Source organism: Perca flavescens, chromosome 2, assembly GCF_004354835.1.
Source record: "Perca flavescens isolate YP-PL-M2 chromosome 2, PFLA_1.0, whole genome shotgun sequence".
Lineage (NCBI taxonomy): Eukaryota > Metazoa > Chordata > Actinopteri > Perciformes > Percidae > Perca > Perca flavescens.
Window position 1 is genome coordinate 33347762 of NC_041332.1, and position 17789 is coordinate 33365550.

General features: G+C 39.4%; 2 protein-coding genes across 3 annotated transcripts in view; one reads left to right on the forward strand and one right to left on the reverse strand.

Moving 5' to 3' along the window:
• si:ch73-109d9.2 (zinc finger protein 8) lies at positions 1-12498 on the reverse strand. 2 transcript variants are annotated; one of them, XM_028593507.1, is made up of 4 exons: positions 11110-12498; positions 2479-2606; positions 2065-2158; positions 1-1693 (listed from the first exon to the last, which is right to left on the reverse strand). In XM_028593507.1, the coding sequence occupies exons 1-4, from the start codon at positions 11372-11374 to the stop codon at positions 528-530; spliced, it is 1653 nt and encodes a 550-aa protein (XP_028449308.1). In that variant the 5' UTR covers positions 11375-12498; the 3' UTR covers positions 1-527. The 2 variants fall into 2 exon arrangements, with proteins under 2 accessions (XP_028449308.1, XP_028449298.1); XM_028593497.1 differs by having other exon boundaries at positions 1-1699.
• Positions 11301-17789, forward strand: part of LOC114565436 (mucin-17) — an 18183-nt gene continuing 11694 nt past the window's right edge. The window contains exon 1 of the mRNA XM_028593488.1: positions 11301-12523. Within this exon, the coding sequence (XP_028449289.1) occupies positions 12253-12523 (271 nt within the window). The 5' untranslated portion in view covers positions 11301-12252. The remainder of the gene's footprint in view (positions 12524-17789) is intronic.

The following is a 17789-nucleotide window of genomic DNA, read 5'->3' on the forward strand; positions in this document are numbered from 1 at the left end:
TGTAAACATATTCCTTGTTAATCTTTACAATAATTCCCCGAAAGAACCATGAAGGCCTGCCTTGTTGCATGATCCATATTTTCCACAGAAAAACTTTTCAGCGTGTAGCACACTAGCTTGAAGTTTGTTGTTGTTTCCCAAAGGGAATGGAGCTTGAGAACGGTAAAACACAGAGCGGAAGGCAAGGAATATCCTGCAGGGCCTTCTCTTCTATTTTTCTCATATCCTGCAATTATCCTTGATTCAGACTATCGCAAAAATAATGTTACTTAGCCTTTTTTCTTTTACAATCATTTTTGCAGTAACCAAAGATGCAGCAATAAATGGGTACAAATAAGACGTATTTAACAAACATAAGAAACATATATTTTATCTTTGTTCTATGTTTTCCATACCAAGGAAAGGTTTTTAAATAAAAGCCAAAAAAAAAAAAAAAAAGCATCCATGGCTCATAAATAAAAACTCTCTCATACAATCAACAATCTTACACTTTATGATGCTCTCTCTCCCCCCAAACGTCCCTAGTTTTATAGATTTGTCATGTGTTTCCGTTGATGTGATTTCAGATGATCCAGGCGTTTGAAGCTGAGACCACAGACAGTGCAGCAGTATGGCCGCTCCCCCGTGTGGGTACGCTGGTGCACCTTCAATATGTCCGCCCGTGTGAAGCTCTTATCACACATAGTGCACCGGTGAGGTTTTTCCTGTGTGTGAATTCTCCGGTGCAACTTCAGATTCCAGAGGCGGCTGAACTTGTTCCCGCATACAGTGCAGCTGTAAGGTTTGTCAACCGTTTGGCCACACTTGTGTGTCTTTAGGTCAGAGAAAGAAGGGAAACCTTTACCGCAATGGCTGCAGAGGTGGAGCCCCTGCCCCGAGTGAATCCTCTGGTGGACTTTGAGGTTGCAGGCTTGGGTGAAGGTCTTTCCGCACTGCGTGCAGGAGTACGAGGGCACTTGTCCGACGCCTTTGTGCGTCTGCCTGTGGGCCTTTAGTGAGGCCGAATCCGGAAAGGACGCGGAGCACTGGTTACAGGTGTGTCTCCTCCCTCCTCTCCCTCCTACCTGATGCTGCAGCCTCTCTCCTGGGTGTAAGGTATCACTGTATGCGCCCGAGGGCCCATACATATCCTCGGTGCTGTCTAAAGTCGGGTCAATGTGAATGCCCTGACCCCTGAAGTTCAACCTGCCGCCTGGATCACCAGACACATGTTCGGGGTACAAGATACTCGGGTCCTGTAGATACCCTTCTTCATTGATCAATAAACAGCTGAGCTCTCCGCTTACATCAATGTTAGTCCTCGAGGGAGAGCCTGCAGGTGAACCGTCCGCGCCCCTTCTAGTCCGTGCGGCACCCGCTTGGTAAACGTGATGCTCGACTCCTTCTGGTGCTCCCACGTCCCTCTCATAATGCCCCATGTAACTCAGATCCTCGCCCAGGTGGGACGGTGATCCTTGTAACCCATCCAAGTTACCCATGTCTATCATATTGGAGTCTCCGTAGCCAGTCTTGTCAAAGCCACCCAAATCTTCCATACCATACCTTCTCTGGAACAGTGGTTCAGATGGGTCAACTGAGTGTCCATCTTGGCCTGATTCTGGCCTCTGATTATAGCCAGCTTCCCAGTTCACATGGCACTTTGGGATCTTGTGGTCGCCAAAACGTTTACTGGGCCCCGGCAGACCTGATGCCTCTGTTTCTGACCAATGAGAGGGGGAAAGGATTTTCAAACAGTTCTGGATATATGGCGACAGGATATACAATGACTCACGTACCACACGAACAGTGAAAATAATAACTTTGAAGCCAATGTTGAGAAAGTGCATCATCTGGTGTATAACGTTCCTATAAACCAGTACTGTCGGACTATAAACTTACATGTGATTGAAAATGAACAAAAATGAATGAATACTGAATGAATGAATAAACATGATATGATATGAATATGTTTAAAGTAACTTTTTATGTACAGTACTAGTCAAAGGTTTGGACACGCTTTCTCAGTCACTTCAATAGGAAAGCGTGTCCAAACTTTTGACTGGTACTCTATATTAACAGACTGACCATCCAAATTGACTCCCCATCCCTCTTGGGACTCATTCATTTCTGGCGTGATCCGAAGGGCTTCCTCCTTGAGCAGTCCATCCAGCTTTTCACCCTGTACATATGGAGATTGGCAGACAAGCAGAAAGACAAAATTACATTAATACTACATGAGGTCTAACTCCACTCACTTCAAGAGAAAACATAAGCGTGGCATTAGATCAACAGGCAGGTCTGATTGGATGCTACAGCATTTTAAAGATACACACAAAAAAACAAAATACTGAAAAGTATTACAGAGATGTTATTACTGAGATTACTTAACTCCTGTGACGTGTGAAAGAATGACATTTCCATTGACTGTGCTTACAAACATTTGAAAACATTTAGACCTAATTTACTGAGGCTAAAATAGCGTAACAAACTGCCTTCTACCTGTGGTGCCTTGATGGCTCGGGGGGCCTCTGGGGTTGCCTCTTCCGCGTCATGGTGTGTCTCTCCATCACTGCCTTGCAAGCTATTTATCTCTTCTTGCAACACACTCTCCTGTTTAAGACTTTTCTCTGTAGCAGAAGATAGGGGAAATATGTATATATTTTTTTTAAATTGAAGAGCATTAATATTCCCACTTGCATTTGAAGAATTAAGAAAGGCTCAGGTGGGCCAAACACGGGTGGGTCATACTCCACCTGCGTCGATTATCACTTTCAGATAATTAATAATCAATATTTCCCCTTAGTTCTACGAAGTTGAAAACTGATTTGCATATTATTGTTCTTTTGGTTCATAGCCTGTAACTTAAAGAAATACACGTTGTGAAATAGGGCTTGTCACGGTCTACCCTGGCTGTAGATAGGTGGGCCAACACATTTTTTGCAAGTGCAAGTAATATGGTTGTTTTTTTGTCTTTTGTTGGCTCACTTTTACTCACAACATGCTAACTGGCAACATAGGATTCCATTCACCACGCTAAGCTAACTAGCGGCGGCCGTGTTGCACCGGACTAAAACAATGCATGCAGAAAAAATGCATTGGCCCACCTATCTACAGCTAGGGGAGACCGTGATAAGCCCTATTTCAACAAACGGTGGCGTATCCCTTTAACTGTTTTGGTACCCAACAGGCAGCCGTAATCAGCCTAAAGCAGTGTAAACCCCAGATGAAGTTAGCACACAGCACAATTTAGCAGCTTAAAAGAGGAGTTGGTAGAGACCAAAAACCAGAGTTAAAAGGAGCATGAATATTGAAAACTTATATTCACCAGCTGGACAACACTACTACTCCAAATCACTTTTTAAGGTGGTAATATGTCAGTGTTGTGTTTACAGCCGTTTGTCTCGGCCTTCCAGAGGCCCGTTTCAGAAAGCAGGTTTAGTGAAAACTCTGAGTTTGTTAACCCTGAGATGAGGGAAACTCTGGGTTTTCAGTTTCAGAAAGAGAGGGAACTTAACATCAGTCAGTTACTATGGTAACCGAGTCTGTGAACCTAACCTGGTCGGGAGCAGGTTTTCTTCTCTCAGTCTCCTCCCTCTGACACAGCGCTCTTTCATTTCCTCATTCATTCATTCATTCAGTCTGTATCAGGCGCATTTTAGACCAGTTTGTTATCGGCATGAATATAAAAAACAGTGTTGGTTTATTAACCATGTTAGGCAGACTATACCTTTTTTTTCTCAAAACATGGCATTTCCTTTTGTTGACGATCCCGTTGCTGAAGAAGCTGTATTACTTCGCAGGGAGTTAAACTTACATCAGGAGATGATATTGAGGCCCCGACTATAGATGCATTTTCATTTCCAGATAACTACCTATGTGAGCGGTATCATTTTTCTTCCCAGTCTATCAGTTATGTAGCCTACATAACCTTATCCGTCCTCATATCACCAACATCCACCATCATGGACATGCTCTTACACGCCAGCACATTCTTTGTGTTGCATTACGTTTTTTTGCAAACGGCAGTTTTCTTTACAACATTGGTGATGCGGAGCACGTTAGTAAAGCCACCGTATGCAGAGTCGTCAGAAGAGTGTGACTCACTCGGAAACGTATTTTAAATGTTTCTGTAGTGTTCCCTGGACGTTAAAAAAAAAAAAAAAGGAGTTCCACAGTATTGCAGGTGAATGATTTAAACCCTTTGAAATAAACGATTATGAATTATAATTCTGTTATTAATGATGGTGCTGCAGCCTCAGAATGGGATTAGTAGGCCTAGGACTTTTTCGCCCGCAGGATTGCACCTAAATGAAAAATTATAGGTTCAATACCATTTCACCAGTAATATTATATTATGATTAAATATGATATACACTATATTGGAACTTACGAATTTTGTCTCCCATGCAAATTATCTCTTTTGCAGCAGCCGCCATTTCTTTTTATGACAAAATACATGTTCAAACTCGCTGTATGTTCACGAGTATTTCCGCCGACCAGTTGGTTTGTGGTTGTTACCATGGTGAATTGTAGTATCATGGCTCCATTCATGCTGCCTTTTTATAGTGGTGGTGCACACGCTTAACTTTGAGTGAACCTACTCTGAGTTGATTAAACCAACTCAAATCAGCTTCAGCAGAGTTTCCCATCTCAGGGTAAATCAACTCAGAGATCAGGGTTAGACTCAGAGTTTGGTAAACCTCCTTCTTGAAATGGGCCCTAGTTGTAGAAAAAAACAAAAACATTCCAGGTTTAAAGCAGCATGATTGATTTTGGCAACTTGGCAAGTTGTAAACAAAACATTGGCTATTCATTCAGCTTTTCTTAGACATAAGTAGGGGGGACGCCAAGGAAAAAAGGTTGGGAACCACTGCTTTAGAGGAAAGGATGTCTCATCCCTCTAAAACACGTTTCCTTGTTTCCTCTCTCCTCCCATGATTTCCTTGCGTCTCTCCAGTGCTTCCTCTGTGGGACTGACTTAAGGCCGGGAGACAGGCTGATTATCGGCCGTGAGACAGTCTGGCGAGGTCAGTGACTCAAATCGGTTCGGTGTGTCCCGTGTCGTTGTCCGTCTGGGGGGCTGTCGGCGTTCATTTTGGCCGACCTTTTTTTTTTTTTATTGCAAAATATTTCTGTTACAATTTGTCAAACAAATAGATTGAACTTGTAGTACACAACTCATTTTGTTACAGAACATGTTTTCATAAAAAATAAGAAACATAAGAAAGAAAAAGAATAAAAATAATAACAAAAAGGTACATAGCCAGAGTATCAGACATTAAATATCAGTTAAATTAATTATAAAGTTAAATCAGATAAGCATTGCATACATTTTGATGCCGATTTACCCTCCAATCCAGAAATACAATCTATATAATTTTTTAAGTCAAGTTTAAAGACATTGAAAAGGTTTCTTTTTCATAAATTTTGATTTATGAATAAAGAATTTTCCAAGCAAAATTATTAAGTTGACTATATATTGTACAGAGGAGTTGGAGTCAGAAAAGTAAAACAAGATATCAAAATTAGATAAATGTATGTTTGAGCCAAGTTGTCCATTAATGAAACCTTGTATATCATTCCACAGAGAAGAGCTATGTGAACAGCTATAGAATAAATGGTCTATTGTTTCTGTTTCCTTAAAGCAAAAGCTGCATTTTTCGTCTACGGTAGGGATAAATTTAGAGATAATCTTGTTACAGGGGTAAAAAAGGTGAAGAATTTTAAATATTTCTTTTACTTTGTTTATAATTAAAAACCTATGTGGGTTACTCCATGCTCTTTTTCAGTTAATATTTTCATATAAGAGGGCCCATTTTTATCTGGAGGCAGAGATAGATTTTGCACATAGAAGTTTTTGTATTACTTTGTTGTTGACTTTTCTGTCTAGAAAAGATAGACCATTTATTGAAATATTGCTGGAGAGAGATATATTAAATTGATCAAGATCTGTCTTATCTCTAAGCAGGGTGATGATCCCATGGGGTATAGCTCTGGTTACAATATAAAATTCTTTTCTTGGAGGATGGAAATTAAATTTATGGGTGAAGTTGTCATAAGATAAAATGTGATTTGAGTTATTTAATAATTGGGATACCAGTAGAATATCATGGTTAAACCAGTTTTCTATAAAGAGTGTCTTGTTCCTATATATGATGTTCATGTTGTTCCAGACATTTATGAGGGGAGAAATTGTGTTTGTATAGAAGAGACCAACAAGTTAGAGCCTGTTTATGGAAGTTTGACAATTTAACTGGCAGTCTGTTAATGGAGTATGGGCATTGAAGCAAGAATGTGATTTTAGCAAGTTTTTCAAAGATAAAATTTGGCACAATGTTCCACAAACTGTTTGGATTTTTCAAAAATCTTTTAATCCAGTTGATTTTTAGTATCTCATTGAAAAGTGAGAAATCAATTACCGATAAACCCTCCTCCTCAATTTTATTAGTCAAGATGTTTTTCCTAATTTTATGTGGCTTCTTTCTCCATATAAAGTTATATAATAGTTTATCTAGTTTGGCACATTGTAGCTTAGGTATTTCAATTGAAGTAAATAAATATACTGCTCGTGAGAGACCTTCTGCTTTAGAAAGAAGAACCCTGCCATACATAGATAAATCTCTTGCAAGCCAAGAATCAAACTTTTTGTTAATACAGTCGTGTAGTAGAGATATATTACTCTCTGTCATCAACTTGTGGTTATGACTGATTTTTATTCCAAGATAAGTTACTAAATTATCTATATTTATGCCACGTATTTGACCCAAATGTTTATTTTTAAGAGAAAACAGCTCACATTTTGAAAGATTTAGATTCAAGCCTGAGCTTTTCAGAAAATTGGTTTACAACATTTAGTGCATCTCCTATTTGGGATTCATTTTTTAGAAACAGGGTTGTGTCATCGGCCAGCTGTGAAATTTTTATTTCTCTTTCATTCAATGTAATTCCTTTGAATGAACTTTTGTGAATTAAATCACATAGAATTTGAGCTACAATCAAAAATAGAAGAGGCGAGGTGGGACAGCCTTGGCGGATACCTTTGTTTATGTAAAATCTGGGTGAGGTTCCATTAGCCAATTTAACACAACTGTTTCCCCCCATGTACAGAGTTTTTACAGCATTAATAAAATTCTTACCAAAATTAAAAAAGTTTAAGGTGTCAAAAATAAATTTGTGGCTTACTGTGTCAAAGGCTTTTTGAAAGTCTAAGAATAAAATAAGGTGTTCATCATCTAGAAAGTCTTTGTATTCAATCAGATCTAAAACTAGGCGAATGTTGTTGGCTATGTGACGATTTTTCATGAAACCAGATTGGCATTCATCAGTTAAAGTGTGTAATTTAGATTTGAGACGTTTTGCTAAGATAGATGCTAGAATCTTATAGTCATTATTTAGCAATGTAATGGGACGCCAATTTTCAATTAAAAGAGGGTCTTTGTGTGGTTTTGAGATAAGGGTTATGACACCTTGCCTCAAAGAAGCAGGAAGCTCCCCTCTGTCAAGAGATTCTTTGAAGACAGCTAAAAGAAATTTACCTAGAGACTCGGAGAAACATTTATACATCTCAGAGGTCAGACCATCACAGCCTGGAGATTTATTGTTCTTAAATTAAGTTATTCCCCATATAATCTCCTCAAGAGTTATGTCCTGACAGCAGATTTTATTATATTCTGCATCCACACAGTTAGGTGAGTTAATCAAGCTAAAGATATCCTTTGGATCTTTGAGATTAATATCTCTTGAGTAAAGTTTTTCATAAAAAGCACTTATAAAGTTTGATATCTCTTTACTGTCATTGCTAATCTTTTCCCCAATGTCAAGTTTTCTTATAGAATTGATTTCATTTCTTCTTTTTTCCATGTTAAAGAAATATTTACTGTTTTTCTCACCCTGTTCCATCCAATTCCTACGTGACCTTATAAAAGCTCCTTTTGCTTTGTTCTCATAAAATGTCTAGTCGGTTTTGTAAGTCTAATAAGGTATTATTATCTTCTTGGCTCAAATGCTCTTTTTCAGTAAGTTTGTTAATATTGTTGATTAGCGTGTAAGTTACATTTTTCTTTTTTTGTGCCAATAACTTGTCATAACCCGAGCAGACGCCTCTAATTTTATATTTGAGAAGTTCCCACGATGTCCCAAAATTATTCCCTTTTCTAGCAGCCTCCCATTGATCTGAGATAAGGAGTTCTATTTTAATTTTTAGCTTTTCATGAGATAGTAGAGAATTATTTAATTTCCAGTAACCGCTAGAGAATCTACCCCTTAGTTCCTTGCTGACCTGAATAACTAAAGAAATGGCCTTATGGTCTGTCAGAACAGCAGGAGAAACCGTGCATGGGCTTTAAATCAGCCGAAATCAACCAAAAATCTATCCTGGATTGTAGCGTGTGGTTATTATTGCTCCAAGTGTATGTTTTCAACAATGTATTTTTTTTCCTCCATATATCAATTAGATCCAGCCTTTTCGTAAAGTCAATTAGTTTTTTTTGAATTTGGAGTTAGTTTTGATGGGCACCTGTCTAATTGGTTATCCATAACCATGTTAAAGTCACCGCCCAAAATTACCTTAGCTACAGGATATTTAGCCATCAACTCATTTAATACAGAGTCCAACTCTTCCAATAATTTTGAATTTTGTGAGTGTGAGCAGTACCCATAGATATTGCCATCTTCCAAACATCTTATAATAACCATCCAGTGACCATCGGTATCCCTTACGGTATTAAGAACCTTCCCTTTAAATTTATGAGCGAGGATAGCAACCCCTGCTGAGTGGTTGGATCCGTGAGTCAACCAAATATCCTCTCCCCATTGACTCTTCCATAACTTTTCGTCCTCTTTACATGAGTGAGTTTCTTGGATGAAAATAATATCAGCATTGTAGTCCTTACAAAAAAATAAAGATGGCTTTTCTTTTAACAATGTTTCGTAATCCTCTGGCATTTATAGAAAGTAATTTCATCAACCGCTAAAGAACAATTCTCTTTACTAGAGAAAAACAACCTAAGCAATAACAGCTTCTGCCTCTTTAAAGTGAGTTTGGAACATTTTAGAGTAACTACAAAGTGCTTGTGTTATTCACGAAGGACTGACTGGGTTAATATAATGTGTAATATAGAATTATTAATTATGAATATATTATAAAACCCTGAGAGAGGATGGAATTCAGCCATATAACAGATATAGCCAACCTAGGTATTAGAACCATTACCTGAACAGATTTTCTTATCCTCTAAAGCAGCAACAGACAGAGAGGGCACGAGATAATAGTTTACAACCAAAGTCCTAGTGTGGCTCCGTTGGAAACATCTTAAAAGGATCTCTACATCCTCAATGAAGGCGGGTTCCTCTGAAAAAGGCTCGCTTTCCTTGTTTCCTTGCTTCTTCAATGCGGGGGCCACAGCCTTTCTCGAGTCATCTTGTCAGCCTGTGTGAGATCTTCTCCGAAGCAAAGCCTCTTCTCCCTCAGAAAAGTGTGGTTTCGTGCATTTTTCCAGACGTCATCTCTCGCTGTGCGAAAGGCAAAGAGGATAATCACGGAGCGAGGGTGCGTGTTGCCGGCGTCCCTCCTTCCAATTCGGTGTACAACATCTATGGCTTGATTCATATTTTGGTTGGGGGCTATTTGCTGACAGATGTCTATCACCTTTCTTTTTACATTTTCCTCCCTTTCCTCTGATAGCCCATACAGCCTTAGAGCCCATCTCCGCCTGTATCTTTCAGTCTCAGTGAGCCGAATTTCCATGTTTTTTATAGTTTTCTCATTTCTCATTTCTCAGATAACTTTTTGTTTTAATTTTTCAGAGCTTCAATTTCGACGAAGGCAAAATTAAGGGAGGTTTTCAGCTCTTCGATGCCTGACTTGTTGTCTCTTACCATCAGTTCCAGGTTATCAGCTCTCTGGTTAACTGCATCCAGAATGTTAGCTTGAAGATCCTCTAGAGACAAGTCACTCCTTTCTATTCTTTGTAATTTTAAGGCAGGGCTGGAAGAGGGGCTATCAACCGGGGTTACAACCTCCGAATCCGTTGAGAAGTCAACGTCCATTTTCCCGCCGTTGTTCTCTTTTTGGCTAGCAACGTAGTTGTGGTCCATCGCCTTCAGCGCTTGAGCTCTGTTCTTACGTTTCTGTTTCCTATTCTGTTTTTGTTCGGATATAATATGGTGTAAAAACGTTACCGACAACAATAATGTAGTTCCACCGTCGTTAAAAGCAAAGTTGGGAGGCAAGAAGATTGTTATTAAGCAAGCCGCTCTGTGGTTGCTACTGAGCGCTGCTCCGCCATTACCAAAAGTCCATTTTGGCCGACCTGACATGTTCGGTCGGCGGCAAGGCCGTCGGGACTCACCCGGAAATGACGAGCGGAATGAAGTGACTACAGTCTCTCAAAATCTGATGAAAATCTTTTAAACTGACCTTTGTTGAGCTGAAATGAAGACAGATTCAGCAACTGCATGGCCTATTTCTCGCTTAAAATGTTTTCAGAAACACGTTTCAGTGAACTATTTTAGTACAATATGAAATCGTATTCTGAACAGCCGCCATGACAGTCCAGGTCTGAATATCCGGAGAAAACGAACCCATGTGACCTGTTCGTCCAATCAGCTGCCGGTTTTCATTTCTTGGGCAACATTACAGATTTGCGCCGCCTGCTGTTATGGAGGCGTATTACGTCTCGTCTCCTCTCGTCTTTTTGATGTGTCCAGAGGCAGTTTTTTGGACCTCAGGGACGCGACTGATCATATCGACGGGGTTTTCTGTCAACGGTCGGCCGTCGGCTATATGTGTCTACACCATAAGACTGGAGGAAGCCAGGGATGCAATTTAAGGAAATATGCACTTATAGTTTCTAAATCGTTGTTAATATAAATAATATTGATTGGGGCAGCTTTATAGCAGTTGCGGGGCTCTTTTGTTGATATAATCTCATATCAATTCATTTTCTAGAAATATATTTTCTTTCACACAATATGTTTTTAGGACCCCATTACCTATGATTTTAACATTGTTAAACTCAAAAAGAGCTCAGCCAGTTTAGGTATACATAAGGTTTGGTCAGCCATGAGACAAAATAAGTATTTGGGATTAATAGTGGCTGAATATGGGTGAGTAACACCAGACAGACTCACCTGTCGCTCTGGGATCCATCTCACCGGACGTCCCGACTCTTCCGCAGTCAAGACATCTCCCCCTCCGGTCTCCCTCTCTTTCTCTCCGTCGAACCTCCGACAACTTGAGTCGCCTCCTCAGGGACTCCACCTGCTCTCTGCACCGCGTTACCTCGTCCAAAAAACTGTCCTCCACAAGCCGGGTGATCTCATACATGGCAGCTTTAAATACCGTTTCCATGACACCAGAAAGTTGGGACTGAAACGTTAATATAGTTTCGGCCATTATGCCAAAGATGTGTAATAGCTGTCCTTTTATTTGGGAGTAAACTCAGGAACAGGCAACTTTGGACAGTCAAGGACTGTAGCAGAGTAGCAGCTGTCGGGCACAGCTAACGTGGGTCTCTTTAGACTAGATGTACCAGTTACTCGGTTTTCAGTCTACGTAACGTTAAGGTTAACCTATCTGGTTGGTCCACATTTACCGTTTGGTTACTTCATCACGCCAAAACTAGAGTCGCTTGTAATCTCAACGTTAGCTAACTAGCGTTAGCTTGCTGCATTAGTTGTGATTAAGAGTTAACGTTGCAGATTTCGACTACGGAAACATAAAACAACTATATTCAACATGCATTTAGTTTATAGTTTGTAAGCAAACGTAATTAATTTCCTTAGCTGTAATATATCGTCAACGTTACAAATTCCGTTGAGCTTTCGCATTTACTTTTCACTCCGTAAACAACCGCATTTCGAAGATTTAATAATACGGGTCGTGATTTGCGACAATCTTAATCGTTTCAGCTGCACGGGTGTCTGTTATGATCAAGGCTATTAGCTACATAGAGCGTTGATGGTAATTGGTTACTCACACATGTACCAGGTTCTTGCCATTTTCTAAGTTATGCACAAAACACACAGTCTAGTGAAAGAGGTTAGGTATTTAAGTGCATCACCGGAAATTTGCTCAACTCCCTCCTTCCGGTCCGCGGGAAAGCAGCAAGAACGTTACGTCCTCGATGTGCGTCACACAAAGGACAGACGGAAAGGAAGCAGCCATGTTGAGCCAGCTCCTAATATCTCGCTTTTAATAACGTTGCGGTTAATTCACAGACAAAAGTGGACTTCTATCGAAACTCGGACGAACGGTAGCTAAACCATACCAAAATGTCTACGGACGATTTTCAGACTAAGTACTCCTCCGTCATGGAGGGGATGCTGAAGGGTGCAATCGCAGAGACCACGAAACTTTTCGAAACTATGGTCGACGATCTGAAGGCAGAAATATCTAGAATGAAGAAGGAGAACGAGGAGCTTAAAACAAAATGCAGCCAATTTGAGAATGAGAGAAACCAACTCACTGTTGACACCAGAGAAAGTGAGCCTCCTCCAGGGCCAAGCGACGGCTCTGAGAAACGTGACCGAGCGGTTCAATGTGGTGAGTTGGGATGCCTGTAAACGTTACCCACCACAAGATTGGTAGCTAATCTTTGAGCATAACACTGACTGTCTGATAATGCTATTTGCTGTTTCAGCTAAAAATATGATTGTGTTCGTGTTATGTGGGATACGTATAGCAGCTATTGGCTATTGATGTATCGCTAATTTAGCCTAGCTTAGTCGTATCCCTAAGCGTGGGATCCAAAATAGGAGGGAAACCATACAATGCTATCATGGCTAACGGCTTTGTAACAGCGTTTTCCAATAATACCGTTGGGACAATTTGCTTGTATACAGTACTAAACCGCTGACAAACAGTATTCACGTTACATTCCTTAACAAAGTTACCACTATGCCTTCTTATTTTAATGTATGCCTTACATTCACTACTGAAATTTCGCATCTATTTCGTGTTAAAATGAAGTGAAGTCACATAATCTAGAATCGAAATGGGTGATAATCAGAATATTTTAAAATCTCTTAACAAAAGAAGCATTACTATTTCAAAGAATGCTATGTCAAAAAAATTGGTTGTTTGTGGATAATACAATGTAGGGCTGATTAATTATGGAACAAGTTATTTAGGTAAATTTGATTAATTGCACAGCCTTAAAATGTAGCTGTTTGTGTGAAGAGTTAAGACCATGCAACTTCTTTCAAATTGTTTCATCCCAGTCTTGTGAAATTATTATACACATAGTTTATATTTTATGTGTGAGTTTGACATTCATCAAAATGTGTGCTTTTGCTTATCAACAATTATTATTATTTTTTTTATAAAGCTAGCCGTTTTACACATGTTTACGGTAAAGATGGTTCCGCGTTAGCTGTTATCAACGTATTTTCCCATGACGATAACATTCTACCGGAATTAACACTTGCCAATCGCCAAATGATGTGGTGGGCCGACACACTAACAGACACCAGCCACTACCTTCTGTTTACTGATAGCTAGTGTTTACCTCAGGCTAATTAATTAGCAGGTAAGTGGAGATTGTTGTCCAGCCTGTCGGTACACGATCCGTGCTGCCTGCACGATCCGTTCTGTGCATGTGCAAGACGTTAAGCGCATGCGCAGATGAAAATCCTGTTTTACGAGGATTTACGACATTGCACTAGCGGTTAGCCGAATTAGCTGTTAGCTATATAAACTAACGTTGGCTTCCCAGTGTAGGCTAGTGGCAGACCGCTACAACTACGACAGGAAGCGTGAAACAAATCGTGCAGTGTCTACTATCCTCGGTAAAACCATGTGTAAAACAGGATTACGCTGCACGATCTGTTCCACACTTCTGGTCGTTGGTTTAAACGTTAGTTTAACTAGCTAGCTAACAGCTAATTCCGGTAACCGCTAGCTGAGATAGCATTTAATAATTTTAAAAGACCCTCAAAATAAAACCTGAAAATAACCGTTAAAATAGGTCTATATAACAGCTGTAACATCAGTTCTACTTTACTTGTGCTCATTCATTTAAAATACAATCAAATCAATACTTTGTTTTTATTGTTATTAATATAAAGTCTTAATTTAGCTGTTGCCTGCTTTTCCCAGTGTTTAGTTTGAGTTAATGTTATTTTAGACTGAATCAAGCTGTCAGCTAGCTAGCAGTTAGCTGAATTAGCTGTTAGTTTAGTTACGTTTAGCTTCCCGGTGGAGGCTAGCATGGAACAGATACTCAATAGGATACTGGACACTGCACGATTTGTTCCACGCTTCCGGACGTAGTTGTAGCAGCCAGCCGTTAGCCTCCATTGGGAAGCTAACGTTAGTTTATATAGCCAACAGCTAATGTCTAATGTCGTAAATCCTCGTAAAACAGGATTTTCATCTGCGCATGCGCTTAACGTCTTGAACATGCACAGAACGGATCGTGCAGGCAGCACAGATTGTGTACCGACACAGCCTTCCAAAAGAAAGCGCAATTATATCACAAATGTGTCATTATAATAAATTATTACTTTTGAAGGGTCATTGTTAATTGATAATAACTTTTACTGATTTCTCCACGCCTGTGTACAAGGCTAAACCGGTTTGATTTTATGCTAACCGGTTGAACCAGCATTTGTCACTACAACATGTTCTGGCAAATTAAAAAGTGGTTTACATTAGCAGTCTGTGCTGACAGCACTAAATCCAACTTGAATTGCATGCAGTGTTGGGCAATTGAGAATGAGGAGATGTCGTCCCGATACAGCGCCCGTTTTGGGAGGATAACCGCCAGCACGTGTTCATTGTTTGTGTTGCTAGCAGAGGAGGTTGTTACAATTCCTCACTATTTTAGAATGCTTGGAAACCACAGCTGTGTGTTTTAAAAAAAAAAAAAACTGCTCACATGATTTTTGTAGGAACCATGTGTTACAGTTTTTCGTTTCCTTACGTGGAAAAAGCATGAAGGAGAGCATGTCTCCAGTGTGACAAGGACATGTCGGATTTCTTGGGTGGCTGTAATTAGAAGAAAGGACCTTTCTCTGGTCCAGCACAGAGACACCACACTGACTGGAAATGATCCCTACAGAGAGAGAGCTTTTAGTTAAAGGTGCCCTGCCATACAAAACCGTTTTTACTTGCATTTTTTGAAATAGGTTAGGTCCATATGTGTTTGTGTTATGTGGTGTATGTGAAAATGAACTGCTACCTCCTCTGTCAGCTCTAGCCACTGAACAGAAATAAGCAGAGAAATCAGGCCAATTACAAAAGCTGGTCAGTCTGACATCATGTTGCCTGAGCTCATTACTAGTCATTGGCTCGCCCAGTTGGGCTGGGTAAAGGATTCTGACAGCCAGGCTCTCATTGGCTAGCTGTTAGCCAATCAGATTCAAACAGCTTATCTTGTTGAATATTAATGACAACTGGCACAAATCGAGCTGAGTCTTCCTGTAGGCTTTCTATACCACGCTAGGATGGCTTGAAATAAGGTAACCAAGGCATTTTTTCCACAAAAAAATGTTACAGAGTCCATGGTAGAACTTCAGTCATTACCACAAAGTAATGAAATACGTGTGGCACGGCACGTTTTTAAAGAGTAAGGGGGAGTCAAATCCTCAGGCGTAACCAGGGAAACAGAGTTATGGTTTAGAAAAACTTTAGATTTCAATTGTAAAACGAATTAAAATATAAATCAATGGTTTAAAAAACTATTTGGCAAGTGACCATTAGGGCTGTTGGAACGAATACCAAAAGTAAAAATAAATAAGTAAAAAACTATTCGACTGTGACTTTTTTTTAATTATAAATACAATACAGGCCAAAAGTTTGGACACACCTTCTCATTCAATGCGTTTCCTTTTTATTTTCATGACTATTTACATTGTAGATTCTCACTGAAGGCATCAGAACTATGAATGAACACATATGGAATTATGTACTTAACAAAAAAGTGTGAAATAACTGAAAACATGTCTTATATTTTAGATTCTTCAAAGTAGCCAACCTTTGCTTCTTTATTAATAAGGGAAAAACTTCCACTAATTAACCCTGACAAAGCACACCGGTGAGGTCAAAACCATTTCAGGTGACTACCTCATTGAGAGAACACCAAGGGTTTGCAGAGTATATGTTTTCAGTTATTTCACACTTTTTTGTTAAGTACATAATTCCATATGTGTTCATTCATAGTTTTGATGCCTTCAGTGAGAATATACAATGTAAATAGTCATGAAAATAAAGAAACACATTGAATGAGAAGGTGTGTCCAAACTTTTGGCCTGTACTGTATATGGTTTCCCACAGGTTTTTTCACAATGTTGTCTTGTAAGCAAATTCATTATAAACACATGGTTTGTATAGATATGAATGGTGATGCAACAGCAAAAAAGTCACACCCACAAGCATGGTAAAAGACACAGGGTTTAGTTCATAAATGGTCAAAACACAAACTGGATGTGAGGATACATTTGATTCAGCAAAGAAATGAAGCAGAAGTGGCCACCTGTGTTGAACTGGTTTCTTTTCTTACGAATTACAGGTACAGGATATTGATCAACTTGACAAATTTCCACCCTGGTAGACAACAACGTATTCTATTCTAACTCGGCCTACATCCCTAATAACTGAACCCTGATAATAATTTAATTTTCTAAATACTTATTACATATAGAGCATCCAATCTATTCTGAAGAAAAGCCTTTAATTTTTTTTATGTTTTATGACCGTTCTGTGATACAGCAAAGAAAAGATGATTTGCAGCTTAAGTCAAAAGCATCACTTAAACTTATCAAAAATCCATTAGACATCATTTTAACTAGGGCTGTCAAATTATTAATTTGTTTTAATCGCTGAAATTCTATAGTTAATCGCATGTTTTATCACATGATTAAAATTCTATTATTTTGCATTTCAGAACTGTTTTTAAGTACATATTAACAATGGAAAGCAATTCTTACCAGTGTATCTTTATTGGGAATCAAATTAATGCAAAGAAACTTTATGAACTTGACTTTAAGATTTGTATTAGTTTATTTATTTACTGTAAACAAAAGAAGAAGAAAAAAAGAAGGCTACTAAACAACAGTCAGGAACTTATTTATTGTTAAGGCGATGGTCAAAATTAAAGATTTAATAATAATGTAATAACTATAACAACCACCAGATGGGAAAGGGTATTTTACAATTACTGTGAATGCACCACGAGGCTACCTGTTTTAAGTGAACGCACCGTCTGTGTTGTTTAATTCCGACAACGGCAGCTGCAAATGAACGCACAGTCTGTGTTGTTTAATTCCGACAAAGGCAGCTGCAAGTGAACGCACCGTCTGTGTTGTTTAATTCCGACAACGGTCGCTGCTGCGCTGCAGAGCAGACCGGTATTGGAATCCTCTCCAGTGAAATACAGTCACACTTTACACTGTTGAAAGTTAGCTGTCAGCATTTTAACTGTGTTTAATCCAGCTGCTAGCTGAAGGTAGGCTAAAGTTACCTGCTGTCAGGTGTAGTGTGAATTGAGGCACCGAAATTTTCGTTCTTATTTGGTCTCGTTACTACCGTTTAGGTCGGCACGTTTCGGTACCCAACCCTACTTACCAGAATCAATATAGTGTGCGGTAACTTCTAAATAATTTTGGTTACTCACTGATGTCCAGTGATCACCGGTTGATGAGACAGCGTTTGCACTTTGGTTTCAACAACAGGTCGGCGAGTAGCACTCTCCAAAATAGTGCTTTGCCTGAGCCCACTAGCCTCAACCGGAGTCACGTTAACTGTCCTATGCTTAGTTCGTAGGTGGTAGCTCAAACTTGACGTGCTTCGGTGATATTTTAATTCGGCT

Coding starts and splice junctions, on each gene's coding strand:
- si:ch73-109d9.2 (XM_028593497.1), bottom strand. CDS start 11,374: ATGGCCGAAACTATATTAACGTTTCAGTCCCAACTTTCTGGTGTCATG. Junction 2,607..11,109: donor GATGGATCCCAGAGCGACAG/GTGAGTCTGTCT, acceptor CTTCTGCTACAG/AGAAAAGTCTTAAACAGGAG. Junction 1,700..2,064: donor ATGGGGAGTCAATTTGGATG/GTCAGTCTGTTA, acceptor CTCATTGGTCAG/AAACAGAGGCATCAGGTCTG.